The sequence below is a fragment of the Meriones unguiculatus genome, chromosome 6 (genome assembly GCF_030254825.1).
Source record: "Meriones unguiculatus strain TT.TT164.6M chromosome 6, Bangor_MerUng_6.1, whole genome shotgun sequence".
Classification (NCBI taxonomy): domain Eukaryota; kingdom Metazoa; phylum Chordata; class Mammalia; order Rodentia; family Muridae; genus Meriones; species Meriones unguiculatus.
The window spans coordinates 12873102-12889002 of NC_083354.1; the positions used below are offsets into that span (position 1 = coordinate 12873102).

A 15901-nucleotide genomic window follows, 5' to 3' on the forward strand; every position below is an offset into this window, starting at 1 on the left:
ATAAAAGAGTTGAAGCATGAGGAAGGTTGAGAACAAATAGACTATAGCATCGTATAAATACTCAAAGCAGAAAACATTAGTGAAATACAGTTTTATTTAAATGGTTATAAGTTTAATATTTAAATAACCAAATCTTAAGAATTATAGAGATCTGGCACCCAAAAAAATGAAGTTTCTCTCCATACATCTGTCTAGATGTTTTGACTACAAATGAGATACAGCCATGATTCACTTCCAACCCAAAGAACTATCCACAACCTCAGAATTTATTTTAGTTTTCTCATGAGCTTGTCTAACTTGATTCAAATAGAAAAGTATTTAAAGGTTTGAAGAAAGTCTGAAAGCTTCCTCAGTACTTCATTTTCACTTAAAGACGATGATCCCTTTCCTTATTAAGCTTTATGACAAGCCTATTTAAACTGTTTTCAGTTTCTCTCCAATCTTACTTGATTGAACCAGGCAGTGGTGGTGCGTGCCTTTTTTATTTTTTTATCATTATCATTTATTACAATTTATTCAGTTTGTATCTAGGCTGTGTCCCCTTCCCTCATCTCCTCCCAATTCTACCCTCCCTCACTCTTTCCCTCTCATGCGCCTCCCAAGTCCACTGCTGGGGAGGTCCTCCTCCCCTTACATCTGACCCTAGTCTATCAGGTCTCCTAAGGACTGGCTGCATTGTCTTCCTCTGTGGCCTGGTAAGGCTGTTCCCCCATCAAAAGGAGGTGATAAAAGAGCCAGCCACTGAGTTCATGTCAGAGACAGTCCCTGCTTTCCTTACTAGGGACCCCACTTGGAGACTGAGCTGCCTTGGGCTATATCTGTGCAGGGGTTCTAGGTTATCTCCATGAATGGTCCTTGGTTGGAGTATCAATCTCAGAAAAGACCCCTGGACCCAGATTTTCTGGTTCTGTTGTTTTCCTTGTGGAGTTCCTGTCCCCTCCAGGTCTTTCTATCTCCCCCTTTTTTCATAAGATTCCCTGCACTCTGCCCAAAGTTTGGCTATGAGTCTCAGCATCTGCTTCGATACCCTGCTGAGTAGTCTTTCAGAGGCCCTCTGTGGTAGGTTCCTGTCCTATTCCCTGTTTTCTTCTTCTTCAGATCTCTGTCCTGTTCACCTTTCTGAATGAGGATTGAGCATCTTACCCAGGGATGGAGTGGGGTGGGGGTGGAAGTGTCAAGCTAGGAGGAATGCCACAAGTTTGAGGTCAGGGCAGACAGAGCTACATAGCAAGACCTTGTATCCAAAAATCAAGCCCTCGCCCCCTCCCCTACCCACAAATCAATGTAATAAACAAACTGACCAACATCCTGCCCCAGCCTCTTGTTTTACTCTGGTGCTAGGTTACATACAGGAAAGTATAAACCTATAGGTAAACACTATAGATATGAAAGATAGCTTAGCAGATGTCTGAGTTTTAGTTTTATGCATCATGTTTTGTCAACCAATTATTTGACATTTTCTTGCAGCCCAAAATCTAGGCTTGAATTTAATGGCGGAAGTTAAAAATTAACTTCGTAAGTAGCTTCAGCTAATAGAAAGATAGGGATGTATCCACAAGTGAGTTCCTCAGAGGGAATGTGCCCGGTGATGGAAGCCATTTGATAGTCAGGAGCGGCAGCGCTGCCTGCTTCTCACTGAGCACCTAGAGGCAGAGCTCCCACACACAGACTCATTACCCCTCACAATAAGGCTGCCCTCTCCTTCAAGGCGGGAATCATAATCCATGTGGCACCTGGCCTCAGGCAGTGAGGAGGATAGGACACACAGACTCCGCAGCGTGATTTAGACAGATGGCTTGGCTAATCCAGGCTGAAGGCTCCACGTTTGGAATAAATGTGTCGGGCTATAAATCATTCCCTGAAGGAAAAGTTGGGGGAGACTGCCCTTCCTTTGTTGGCAGTTGGGAAGAGGTCTGTGCTAGAAACCACAGATCAATGGAACTGAGAAACCAATTGAAAAGCAGTTGGACATTGGAAGAACTTCTTTACAGTGAGTCCTTCTCTGAAGAACTAAGGTCTATGATGCAGTATATTTGGGAAACCAAACAGACTTGGTTTAGATTCGGTTTGGGTTGACAGGTAAAAAGGAAAATAAAGACTGCGCACATTGTGGATGGAGGAAAATCCAATGCATAAATTATTACTGAAATTAAACATTATATCTCATAATTTTCTTTTGTTTTTGTACCTAAATGAAATCTATGGTTTTTTATATTAACTAATAATTTGCCTTACTCCTTAGTCTCATTAAGAAATACAACAGATGCTGATCACAGATATATATTCTTGTGTTTTGTTTTTGCTATTGTTATTATTTATTACAATTTATTCACTTTGTATCCCACCTGCATCCCCCTCCCTCATCTCCTCCCAGTCCTACCCTCCCTCCTTCTCCTCTGCCAACCCTGCCCTAGTCAGTATAGGGGAGGTCCTCCTCCCTTACTGTCTGACCCTAGCCTATCAGGTCTCATCAGGACTATCTGGATTCTCTTTCTCTGTGGTCTAGTAAGACCACCTTGCCAGGGTGAGGTGATCAAAGAGCAGGCACCCGAGTTCATGCCAGAGACTGCCCCTGCTTTCCTTACTAGGAGACCCCAATGGAGACTGAGCTGCCCATGGGCTACATCTGAGCAGGGGTCTAGTCCTCTCCATGCACGGTCCTTGGTTAATTCATTAGTCTCTGCAGGCATTTTGTAATCTTTAAAAAAATCAACAAATAACTTAGCCTCCCAATAAAAATGGAGAACTATCTTCCAAGCCTTAGGTAGCTCATATAGAGGTAAAATGACAGACTAAACTGTGCTGGCCATATCCAGATCTTTCAGATTTCATGGTTGAGAGTGGAGCCTCTGAAATTTTCATTTCGTAATACCCATTTATGAGCACATAACACAGTGTACTATACAAAGAGGACATGGAGTTGAGAGAGGCATGTGGAGGTGAATAAGAGGCAAGGGGATTTAGAAAGACTGGGAGAATGATATAATCAAAATACGTGCGCCTGTGTGTATATGAAATTCTCAAAGAATGAATAAAATACAAAAAAACATAAAAATAAATACATATTTAACTTCAATGCAAAGATAAAAAAGGAAATGCATTTGCGTACTCAAACAATTAAGGAACACACATGCTCAAGGTTATATTTCTAAAAATATTTAGTCCTCTGGAAGATCCAGAAATAAACTTCAAATTGAAACCAAAAAAAATAAATGTGTTGTGCAGGCTGTATTTTCCTACATTGCAACTCTACAATAATGATCCATGGTAATACAGTAATATGCTTTTACAGTGAGTTTCCTTAACTTTTCAGTGAGGATTACTTTCCTCTAAATCAGTGGTTCTAAACTTCCTAATGCTGTTACCCTTTACCACAGTTCCTCACGTTGTGTGGTCCCCAACCAGAAAATTATTTTCATTGCTACTTCATAACCATAATTTTGCTACTGCTATGAATCAAAATGTAAATATCTGATATGCAGGATATCTGATATGTGACCCCTGTGAAAGGGACATTTAATCCCCAAAGGGATCACATCCAATGGTAGAGAATCACTGGTTAAATATTCTTCACATTTTGAAATAGACAAGAGTGTTTATATCCCATTTCTTCTAACGGCAAGAAAGAAGGAGCAACTTTGATATTTAAATTTGAAAGTTTATAGAATAGCTCTACTTTTATATTGATTAATTTGGCCTTAAAATAAATATGCTATTATTTTATGATGATGGGTATGTATTACTTTGGCTTTAATGTTTTTTTGCAAGTTCTTTATGTGAAAAATATCTATTAAGCCCCAAAGAAATACAATATTAAAAAAATTATAGTGGAAAGCTGGGAAGATAACAATTCAAAAGAAAACACACAATATAGTGTAGAAGTCTCTGTTCTCCTAGGCTTCATTCCAATCATCACAAGCCATTTTGTGATGGACTATCTAGATTCTCTTTCTCTGTGGTCTAGTAAGACCACCTTGCCAGGGTGAGGTGATCAAAGAGCAGGCACCCGAGTTCATGCCAGAGACTGCCCCTGCTTTCCTTACTAGGAGACCCCCATGGAGACTGAGCTGCCCATGGGCTACATCTGAGCAAAACCAATTGTCTTTCACATTGCTATTATTTTTAAACATGCAGTGCTGGGGATCACTAAGCCAATCCTCTCTTCTCATTAGCTGTTGAATTATTCTGCCTCTATGGACATTGCTCACTTCAACTAATAGAATTTCAAGGTACATCAAAATCCATCCCCAGCATGAAATGAAAGTCTGTCATATCTGAGTATTTATATACTTATTAGAAAACAAGCTACTGTCATTCTTTCATATCAAAGAGCTTATCACATATTGTTCAGTTCATGGAAACAATTCCAAAGCTATGCTGCAACCACTGGTCTTGGAAGCAGGGTTCCATAGTAAGGGGAACAGGGACTGTCTCTGACATGAACTGATTGGCCTGCTTTTTGATCACCTCCCCCTAAGGGGGGAGCAGCCTTACCAGGCCACAGAGGAAGACAATGCAGCAAGTCCTGATGAGACCTGATAGACTAGGGTCAGAGGGAAGGGGAGGAGGAACTCCCCTGTTGGTGGACTTGGGGAGGGGCATGTGTGGAGAGAGGGAGGCATGAGGGAGGGATTGGGAGAGGAGGGGGGAGCAGGCTACAGGGGGGATACAAAGTGAATAAAGGGTAATTAATAAAAATTAAAAAAAAACACAAACAGACTTTCCTCCTTCCTTCGGTTCCATCACTGTTGATGGCCTCCAAATGTTCCTGTCTTTGCTCTCTGCTACTCTGTTTCCTACTGGTTTGCATATGGATCTATTGCAAGAACCCCGAGACAGTGAATTTAGAAATGACATCACATGACATTTCAATTCTGGCAACCATGTAAACTCCTCAAAGAGAAGACTGAGTTTTTTGGTCTTCTCACAGTATTTCCAACTCTGTTGTCCTTAGTGGGAGCTCCTGGAATGAAAGCCAGTGATGCATATCCAAAGCAAGGCAGTTTCTTTCTATATGAAGTGGCAGAGAGTGGGAATAATATGAGATAATATGGGATACACCTACGTTTACAGAAGTAGCTCTGATTTACTGACACAAATGAGTCTTACATGGCAGTTAACTATATCTGGATAGCTGAGTCTTCATGTCAGGTTCGCATCCTAGATCTAATATCGATGAGAGTCCACATTCCATGAGCTAGAAACACGGTAATTGTTATTAATGCGATATAACTGCATAGTGATTACTGTAAGCAAATATGGTACAAATGCTTTGCTACATATATGTAAATGGTAAAAAAAAAAGTTTATCAAGGTAATTTAAATAGATGCAAATGAAATCGAGTTGGGTTTTGTGAGTACCCTCGCACTGGGATGTCCATGTGCCTTGCAGAGCTGATGACCTCCTCAAACCTTCCCATACTTTCTTCAATGGAGCAGTTAATATTCTTCTTGCTGAAAGATTCAGAAGCTGCACCAAACACTGCTATCTCAGTGGCTCCGGCAGCAACCTGAAAGATACAGTTTACAGCCCAAAGCTCACAAGTTTTAAAACCTTGAGGCTTACAGCAGAACAGTGACTACTCTCAGGCCACGCCTGTGTTATCACGTCTCCTTAAAATTTAAAGCCAGTTCCCTCTCATTTTGCCACTTACACTGCTTTGAAGTGGAAAAAAAAAATTTTACAGTAACAAGAAGATTCCACAAGCTACAATATTCTTAAGATTCTGAGACACATAATCCACAGTGATGATGGTCCGGTTAATTCTGTCTTTCATCATGTTATCCAAAAAGCGCTTTAACCATAATTATGAAAAAAAACACATAGATGGCACCAAAGCCTTCATTTTTCTGGATAACATTATTTTGGAAGCAATTACTGAAAAAGAACAGTGCAAGGTACTTCGGTTTCTCTCTTCTTCCTATAATCCAACAGAGAATGTCTTCCCAACAGAAAGCGTTTTCCCAATTCACCATTTCGCCTTTAAATTTCACTGTTGTTCCTAGCTAGCTTCTGTTGCTTTGTATCCTGACTATCAAAGTCATGTGCTCATGTGACTAAGGTGCAAGTCCGATTGTTAGTCTTTAACTCTAAAATAATAACTGGATTAACCCTACCTGTTTTCCCCTTTGTTGTGTTTATGATACCCACAGCGTCTGCAATATACGTTTTCAGGTGTCAAACCTCCCAGTTTTCTAAGACGCACCTTCAAGACCTTGTGTTAATTTCTTGCTCGCTGCCTGACTGGGTTTTACATGCCCTCAGTTCTGAATGCCTGTTAATACATTTAAAAGGATATATATATATATATATATATATATATATATATATATCTTCCAACATTTAGAAGACTTTTTTGATCCTCTAAAATAAAATTTATATTTTGTTAAGCATGCGCTTTTTTGCCAGTAATATTAGAATTATGCTGCATGCAATTTTTGTAATCTGAAAAAGCCCTGTAATTATTATTGGGCTTCTTCTATGAATACAGCACCAACTTGTTTGCCATCCGGCCTCAGGCTGTTCGTAAGCTACCAAACAATGCTATGATTACAAACCCATAGGCCTCTAAAGCCAGCATTCATTCTATTGTTAAACTAATTTTAGAGCAGGTGTCTTGAGTATTTTCTTCAAGACAGAGACCTTCTTTTCTTTGGAAAGACTTGATGACAGCAATATTCTTTTATTTTAAAAATGTCATAAAATTATATCCAATCAAATAAAAGATAAATGGCTCCAACAGTAAATATACCAACAGGTAATGTACTGAACAGACGCTACAACCTCAACTTCATGCAGCACAATATCAAATATAGAACATAAAATCCTCATGGATGTACATAATATATACTGCAATTGCTTTGCAACGAAATATCTAAGGATAATGCAGTAAGTTTTAAAATAAAGATAATGGGAATCTTTCTCATGGTTATAGTCATTAACACTTTTCTTTAAATCATGTAAATGCCTAAGCAACACAGAATCGCAAGAAATAAAACATAAGAGGAATAAAAAAATACAGTGCCGATGATTAGTTTTAGTCTAAGAAAAGAATCCACAGAAATAAAAGGCTGGCCCCAAAATGTTGACACAACATCTATTTTAGGAACATCGATCCTTATAATGCTTCCTCAATAAATGTGTAAGGTATGCCCTACAATAGGGAAGCGCAAAATATACGTTTAAAACTTCATCCCAAATAGAGAATTCTGTTTTTCTTGTTCAGTTCTTGGTTACACTGAAGGAGCTATATGGGTATTACATTATATCCTAATAATGCAATGGGTTCTTGATTTCTATGTGTTCAAGTTAGTAAGAAGCAGATTAATTACAACTGAAGATTGGTGAATTCCGTGGGACAGCATTTTAACTTTCAAAAAATCTTCAAAACAATAAAGGCAAGTTTACAGAAGACAGAAGCACACTTACAGCACGGTGGAAACCCTGAAGATTAGGAATAAGGACAGGATAGCGAACTCCTGGGTACTGATGAATGCCTCTCATCACTTCGGTGTGATCAGCCATCTTAAATACATAATATTTTATATGTCAGTATGGAACTGAGCAAGCTATCAAATGTATTACCGGCCTCTGTGTAAGTTATAGTTACATATAAAATACATTCTATTAATTAATGTCTGACATGAGACGTGTTCACGTGTACTTAAGGAAAAGTAGTTCTCATTACCATATATGCACTATAACAAGGCAGGACTTTACCAATTCACATACCAGGATCAGAGTAAATGGGTGACTACAGAGAACCAGGATTTCTGACATTTTCTTGTAACCAATACTTATTTTCTTGCAGTCATTTGCTAGCATCAGACACTCAAGATAGAAAGAAACTTTTCAGTGCATAAAATTTTAGAGTGTTTGCAGCCAGTCCTGAAGATACCTGATAAAACAGGGTCAGATGAAAGGGGAGGAGGTCCTCCCCAATCCGTGGACTTGGAAAGGGGCAGGGAGGAGATGAGGGAGGGAGGGTGAGATTGGGAGGGAATAAGGGAGTGGGATACAGCTGGGATACAGAGTTAATAAAATGTAAATAATAATAATAATAATGTATAAAAAAGATATAAAAAGAGAAAAAAAGAAAATATAAATTGTATGACACCATTTAAATCACTTAACATGTCTGGGACCAACAACCCATATTACTGGGCTAATGTGGATATTCCAGTTAGAAGGCTTCATTTAGTATCATCATAAAATTGCTACCTGTTCTTATATATGAAAAGTTGAATAAAGTAAAGAGTGCTTGGTACAAAAACTACACTACATGATCAAAAATGTATTTTATGTGATTACTACAAATTAATTCTGGATTAAAATAGCAAATCTACAAAGTCGGTAAGTTAATTAACATAAAGATCTAATACTAAGATCAGATAGAAATATTGACATGAATTATAATGAGGATTACATACTTAAAAGTGTAGACGCTTCTGTGAGGCTTGATTTAATGACCCTCATTATTTCCCCCCTGGGCTGGAGAGTGGGCCTTGTGTTCTGTTATGTTTGCATAATAAACTATCTACACTAAGAACTAAGTGAACATAGGTTATATCTATAATCTAAAATATATTGAAACTATGGTATAAAAATGTGTACATAGATAGATAGTACATAAATAATGGAACGTGTCATAGATGAGCTTGGAGAAAGGTGTGGGAATAGATACCACTCCCAAATTACTACCCTCCAATGAAAGTGACAGTAGGAGTTATTTATCCTCTGTTTATTTTATTTTTATCATGATCACATACCGTTTTTAATTAGTAAAATTAAATCAATGAAAATATAACTATTTTACACACACACACACACACACACACACACACCTCAAAGCCCACCCCTAGTGGTATACTTCCTACCAGAAGGCCACATTGACTCCAACAAGGCTGTACCTCTTAATCCCTCTGCGACCAAGGCTGAGAGGTGCTCTACCCCAAAGGTATAAAAATGAAATACTTAGAAGACAGCATGATTGCATGTGCATTCAGTAAGACATCAGGTGTAGATTCCCATACATGCCCTGTGACCAGTCATATGCTTTGACTATGTCTTGAATGCCAGGCATGAATTCCTCCCTACTAAGCAGGCCTCATATCCAACCAGGAGGCAGTTATTTATCCCCCAAACATTCATGCCACTTTTGTATCAATGACCACATTTTGCCAGACAGATCAATACTGTAGTATGCAGGGTCTACAGTACTGAACATACATTCTCTCCCATTGAGTGGGCCTCATTTCCAACAAGAAGTAATTGATAATTCCCAAGACATGTCACTGTGGCAAGATACCTGTACCCATATCTATCCAGGCAGTTCGGTATTGTAGCATGCACCACCTAAAGCTAGGTTTGATGATGATTCTTTTCCTCCAAAAACCTGCAGAGTACCTTCTGGCACAGAGAAAAGATTTAATCATATTGTCTTGCAAAAAAAGACAATGAATGCACAAACACTGAAGGAAAACGTTTTATGACGTCATCTCCAACATTTGTGTCAGTTTTTGAAAATATTATCATAATTAATTTACAGATACTTGTCACAGTTGTAAAGTTTACATTTCTGTAGCTTAATGAGTTGTTTTTGTGGTTAAAATTTAGCACTTGTTTCCCCACCTAAATAGAATCTGGTATCATAATTATTTTGTTGAAAAGAGTCCTCTAGTTTTACACACCCAGTAAGGGGGTTTTATTCATTCTTACTATGTCATAGTATCTCTAGTTATATCTAGCTTTTAATTCTCTTAACATACTATCTTAAATTCTTTCTAGGAAACATACTTATACATATGGACATACGACTGTCCTTTCTTCCAGCTCAGCAGTATCTTGAGGTCTTTGCTTTTGTCCATCATCAATACAGAACAGTATTCAGATCTTACTGAACGAAAAGGAAATAATGTTGTAAGTTATTATTTAGAGTCTCATCTGGCCATGTCTGCCAGTGCTGCTGCTTTTTTTTTTTTCAGCAGGAAAGACAGACAGATAAGAGAACATGCAATTTCTTCAACACATGCCATCGATTAGTGAAAAAACATAAGTGATGTGGTTTCAGACCTTATAACTCAAAACTCAATATGAGCAGTTATTCCTCTTAAAGGTAACATTTGGAAACTCAGTAATGAGAAAAAAAAATGAGACTTGAGTGCTTCCTGACAATCCTGGGTGAGAGTGCTGAAGGCAGCTATGAATAGCACTATAGCTTGATCCTGTAACCATGTCTCATTCATAGACGCCTAGCACAGACCTCATCTATCTTAGCCTCGGTAGCACAGAGGAAATCTTGGTCTGCTTGAAGAAGTAAGACACTCTTAATAAATCACAGCCTTACAATAATAAACACAGGAAATCTCTGGAAAATTGAACATCCTTTTTTTTTTTTCTACCCAATACCCTGCTTGGCTGCCAAAGCTAAAATGATCTGACACCCGTACTCACAAAACTTAAGTCCAGAAGCCTTAAAACTAATTTGGCCTGGTGTATAATTTCCTGTCCTTCCTTGTTCAACTTTACTTTTGTATGCAAAGGACCTTTGTAGTACCCTCTGTTGGATGGAATGTCCATGTGCCTCAAAGGCTTCCACAATTCCCCCTCCTCTATCCCTGTGAACAGATGCTAATCAAAATTCAGTGATGTGCACACATATTCATTTTTATATTACAAGATAAACACCACCTACAGAAATGGCTCTGTGGGTTAAGAGCTGTAGCACTAACATCTTTGAGGGAAGAAATGAAAGCCTTTTTTATTCGATAACATTTCCCAGCTTAGGCAGGTAAACATAGCATGTATACATTAGTCATTCTTTTTTAGGGTCAATGCCTTTGTAGCCACCTGCCTGCTCTTCCAGTATTAAAAATATCATGTTCCCAACATCATTCTGAAGTAAGGGCAAAAGGTCTCAAAGCTCCCAGTATAAATTTCTTTCTGTGCCTGTGTAATCATGTTGCTCTTCATGTATATGCTTTTGTATATGAGATTAATGTTGCCAGTGTTGTTCTTTCTGTCGCATGGAAGCATGAGAAATTTTTAAAATAGTGGAGCAAATCGCTTTCAGTGTCTTTTGCTAATGGAGTTTTGTATTCTTAACACTTTAAACCTACAGCACTGTGAAGGGCTGCAGCAGAGAGGTGAAGTCTGGGTTACTGGGTTAAAAACTCACTACCAATCAGACACTATCAAGAAGAAAGAGATATCACAAAAGCAAGGTCTCATTACCACAGAAAGCACCGCAGTAGCATGTAATCTTGAGGCTTAAGTTTAATGTGGATGCTGGAGATTTTTGTTTTAGTAAACAGTGAAGGCAGAATTTCCAAAAGTGCCTGTATGCCCAATACCAACCCACCCAGCAATGCTAGTTATCTGGGTCTACCAGATTATAATTCATTTACATATACTAACTTTATTTTAAAATCCCTTTGTGTGTGTGTGCGTGTGTGTGTGTGTGTGTGTGTGCATTTGCCAAGCAACTGTATCCTCCCATTCACCTTAATTATAGAGTTGAGCCTACACTGTTTCTCAGTTTTGAGTCTAACAAAGGGCTCTGTATAGTTTTTAATACAGAAAAAAAAATAAAAGCTTTAAGTGGGAGAATGAATAAGTGGAAAGGTTCCAAAACATGGAGAAATGAAAATGCCTGGCCAAATCATACCAGGAATGAGTAAAAATCAGGTCACAAATTTTCTACTTCTTCATCAGAAAGTACAAGTTAAATAACAGACATAATGATATCCCCGAAGTGCAGGGAGGATGGAGGATATGGAGAAGTCGAGGAGTGTGTGTGTGTGTGTGTGTGTGTGTGTGTGTGTGCTTATATTTAGAAAACTAGGTCATACCTTTCTTTCTACAAACCGTAAGCAGATAAAATATAAGTTGAATCAATCTAAGATAGGTAGTATTAATTCTGGAGCAGGATTATCATGAATTTACTTCAATATATTTGTATCTCAAAGAATATGTAACTCTAACCTATAGTCTTTTTCAATGTCAAATGTAAATTTTTCTAGGACAGTTATTAAATTAACAGCATTTTTCCAAAGAATATCCTCTGACTTAACAATAAAAATGCTTGAATTCAGAACCCTTATCAGAACATTCTGTTATTCTAAAAAGTTTTCATCACAGTCATCTTGATTATTATTAATTTAGTACAGTTCCCAAGCTCCTTTTCGTCAGGCCTCTTGACTACAATCTGTGTCTCCCACAGTCCACTGCACCTAGATGGCTCAGCCTGTAGACTGTTCAGTGAAGGCCAATCATCAACATAGAGCAACTTCAAAGGCTAATGTAAAAAGTCATAAGCAAATATTTCTAAGGCAAAATATTCCTCTACCTGGTTTTTGTCTTTTACGTAATATGTACAGACCTCCAAGGTGTCAATACATAAAAGGTAATTATGAAGAGCAACAGTTCAACAACATGAAAATAGGAAGAAAACTTGTTGAGAAAAATAAAGGTTCCACTGGGAGAAGGAAATGGTGGAAAGGAGGAATAGGGAGTATTAATTACTAAGGTAACTGAACACATGTATGAAACGGTCAAAGAATTTGAAAATGTTTTCAGCTACACACAGAAGTGTCTTTTAAATGTGACCGAAATGTTTTTGAAAACTTATTTCTATTCTTCATGGATAAACACAAAAATTTTGATAAAGATGACAAACTGAATGAAACTGAATATAAGATGAAGTACAATGTTTCATTATAACACTTTACCCAATCAAATGAACTAATTATATTATTGAAAAGTAGTGCACATTACTTTCTAAGTGGAATGAATTTTAGAGGGAAAAAGAAATCAAAATAAAATTAGATTATACCTTCTTTTTAAACATCTAAAAATCAAAATAATGATGTTGATAGAACGCTGTCAGCTTTGCTTTTCCTTTGTCATAGTAGTAAAAGTACATCTTAGAGAAGAAATTACTATACAACACAATGTAATATAATACAGTGTTACCAGCATTTTTTCAATGTTTATTGAAGCTAAATTGTAATCGAGTTCAAGGGCAGAAAAATAGTACCTACTATGACAACCTGTCTAAGTTTTATTCACATTTTTCTATCTTTCTGAGACAAACAAAGGAGTTTTAAAAATTTGCAAAGTGGTTGCAAGCTGTTGTTTCCCCTATAGTGCAGTGGAAGTTAATCACTGATTTCAAAACACACACACAAATGATTACACAACCCTTGACACTTCTGATAGAAAAACAATCTACATCATCATTCTAAATAAAGATGTACTGATGCCCATTGATACAGAAATAACACTGATACATATGGATAGATACATATGGGTCACAGGTGCCACAGTAGAGAGAGAAACTCACCAAGATGCTAAGCCTTCATGTTTCTGAGAAGCAGAGGGGTTCAGCCTCTTTGGGAAACACTAACACACATTAGCTCACTCTAGCTAATTTAGTCAAACATTATAAGCTTAATTGGGTCTGGAAAAAGTTCCAACTATCAAAGTTATCTTGCCCTTGCTGCCTACAATGACAGAAAACCTCCACGAATCTCAGTCCTTTTTGGCCATGGCTAGCTATAATCAAAAATAAGAACTCCAGGTTTGCCAGGAGTGTCTTAGAACCAAGGTCTGTGCAGCTAGAAGCTCTCACATATTACCAAGTACAGATTCTCTAAAGAGACAAGATTTCTTCAATGTTCAGACAGTCTCTAAATAATTTCTCAGCCTCTGGTGATTAATGCAAACATAGCAAAGGCCATGTTGAAACATTTCACCCAAAGCCAGACACAATGCCTTTACTATACATTTCACTACAGATACAGGATAGAAATGAAATTCACTCTGCACAATATAATACCTACGATAACATTCATAATACACAATCTTTTCATTAAAAAGAAAAAGCTGAATACTCTGATTAGTATATTTTAAGATAACAACTTAAAGTGAGAAGCATTTTGTGCTAATGAAAATAACACTGAATATCTAATTGCTACTTTCATTTTTGGAGTACATTGGCATTAGATGTTGAAAAGAGGCTTTACTCTCATTTGTTTCCCTTTAAAAGTAGAGATTCTGTGTCAACAGTGTGTTAAACTAGGTCATGCTGGGCATCTCCTGTTCTACACTGGACCCTCCACAAAGATGATGGAGTGATTCTCAGGTGAGTGATTCTCGGCCTTCATTTCCCCCCTCCCCCGTCTACTGTGAGCTATGTGTACAGACAGGTCTGGGAAAGTGCTGGGTTCCTGCAAAACACATGTGGTTATGAAGGCCACACCTACAATGTGCGTCAACAGCTTCTCCCTCATGTCTGCCTTACCTAAGCAGGTCAGAATGAGCAATAGACAGGTCGTGGAGGCAGCATTCTTCTTTCTCATTTTGCAAGCTGCTGAGGCAGCATGCTTTCCTTCACATATCCATATGAATTGGTTTTTTTAGGCAAAACAGTTTTATAAAGGAAATGTATTAGAGAGAGGCGTGTATGAATAGTCCAATACTTACCTGGGCTAAAGCAAGTGTTTCTAAATTTAGGGGTTTTAAGAGGTAGCCCATGGCAGCTCAGTCTCCAACTGGGTTCCCTAGTAAGGGGAACAGAGACTGTCTCTGACATGAACTCAGGGGCCTGCTCTTTGGTCACCTCCCCGTGATCGGGGAGCAGCCTGACCAGGCCACAGAGGAAGACAATGCAGGCAGTGCTGAGGAGACCTGATAGGCTAGGGTCAGACAGAAAAGGAGGACTTCCCCTATTGTGGACTGGGGGAGGAACATGGGTGGAGAAGAGTGAGAGAGGGTGGGATTGGGAGGAGATGAGGATGAGGGGCCTACAGTTGGGCTACAAAGTGAATAAACTGTAATTAATAAAAAATAAATTAATTAAAAAATTTAGGGTTTATATCACAGACTTTGTTTCTCTGCTGATTGCATTTATTTTTTAATTACTACTATGAAAAAGCAAATATTTAAAATATTTCTATATCGGTTTTTAGGATAAAACTGTGACACTTGTAAAATGATAGTCCCGATATTTCCTTTCTCATAAAGCTACACTATAATTTTTTTAAAAAGTGGTTTTTTTCTCCCTTCTTTGAAACTTGGTGGGCTTCATAACTGTCTTAACTAATAGGTTCTGCCAAATCAAAGCTATACAAATTGCAAGGCTTAACTATACAAAGCATGTCACTTGTAGACCACTAAGCATCGTCTTAGATGTTAACAAGGACTACACTGTGGAGGACCTCATAGAGAGGTCCTTAAAGACACTTAAAGAATGAGTAGCATCCAGCCAGTCCCTACTGCCTCGACCATATGTGCGCTTGAGTTCTGTTCTAACCATCATCTACTTTACCTTACTCCTAACCCCTAAGAAGTCTCTGGAATGCCTGACCGGGTATTAACTGAATTGTTTATGGTTGAAAGACATAAGCCACTAAACTTTTTTAAGTCGCTAAACTTACGGAATATTTTGTATGCACACAATGAAAACCTGTCTGGTTCAGCTGTCAGGGCTGAGTGGTACCTGCAAGTGTTTGGGTACATGCATGTAGACACATTTTCCCTACAAAACAGACGACACAGGGTACACATTCAGCGAAAGCAAGCACACTGGATCCCTTAAAGCAATCCACAGGGTCCGTGGCTTGTGTATTAAATGCTAGAAACAGAGTGAAAAGGCAAAAGCATCTATGCTTTCAATTTTTCTGAAGGGCTAATGGTGCACCTACTCAGGTAGAAGTGCTCCTTTCCTGTAAAACCAGGAAACAGATGTCAAGTTCACCACAATTCCCATAGCACCGTTTCTCCCACATAACTTTAAAAGCCATGTGATGCCATTTACATTATATCAATTAGAATCTTCACTCCTATCCAGAGGACGAATTGACTACACAGATGTATTTGATGCGTAAGGAAACCGATGTG

General features: G+C 38.2%; 1 protein-coding gene across 3 annotated transcripts in view; it reads right to left on the minus strand.

The window, feature by feature from the left end:
• The window catches only part of Hmgcll1 (3-hydroxy-3-methylglutaryl-CoA lyase like 1), a 115214-nt gene that overhangs the window by 48707 nt on the left and 50606 nt on the right, over window positions 1-15901 (minus strand). For all 3 annotated transcript variants that reach the window (XM_060384745.1, XM_060384743.1, XM_060384744.1), the window contains exons 4-5: window positions 7430-7525; window positions 5362-5510 (exon numbers count right to left, since the gene is read on the minus strand). In XM_060384745.1, the coding sequence (XP_060240728.1) occupies window positions 5362-5510; window positions 7430-7525 (245 nt within the window). The remainder of the gene's footprint in view (window positions 1-5361; window positions 5511-7429; window positions 7526-15901) is intronic.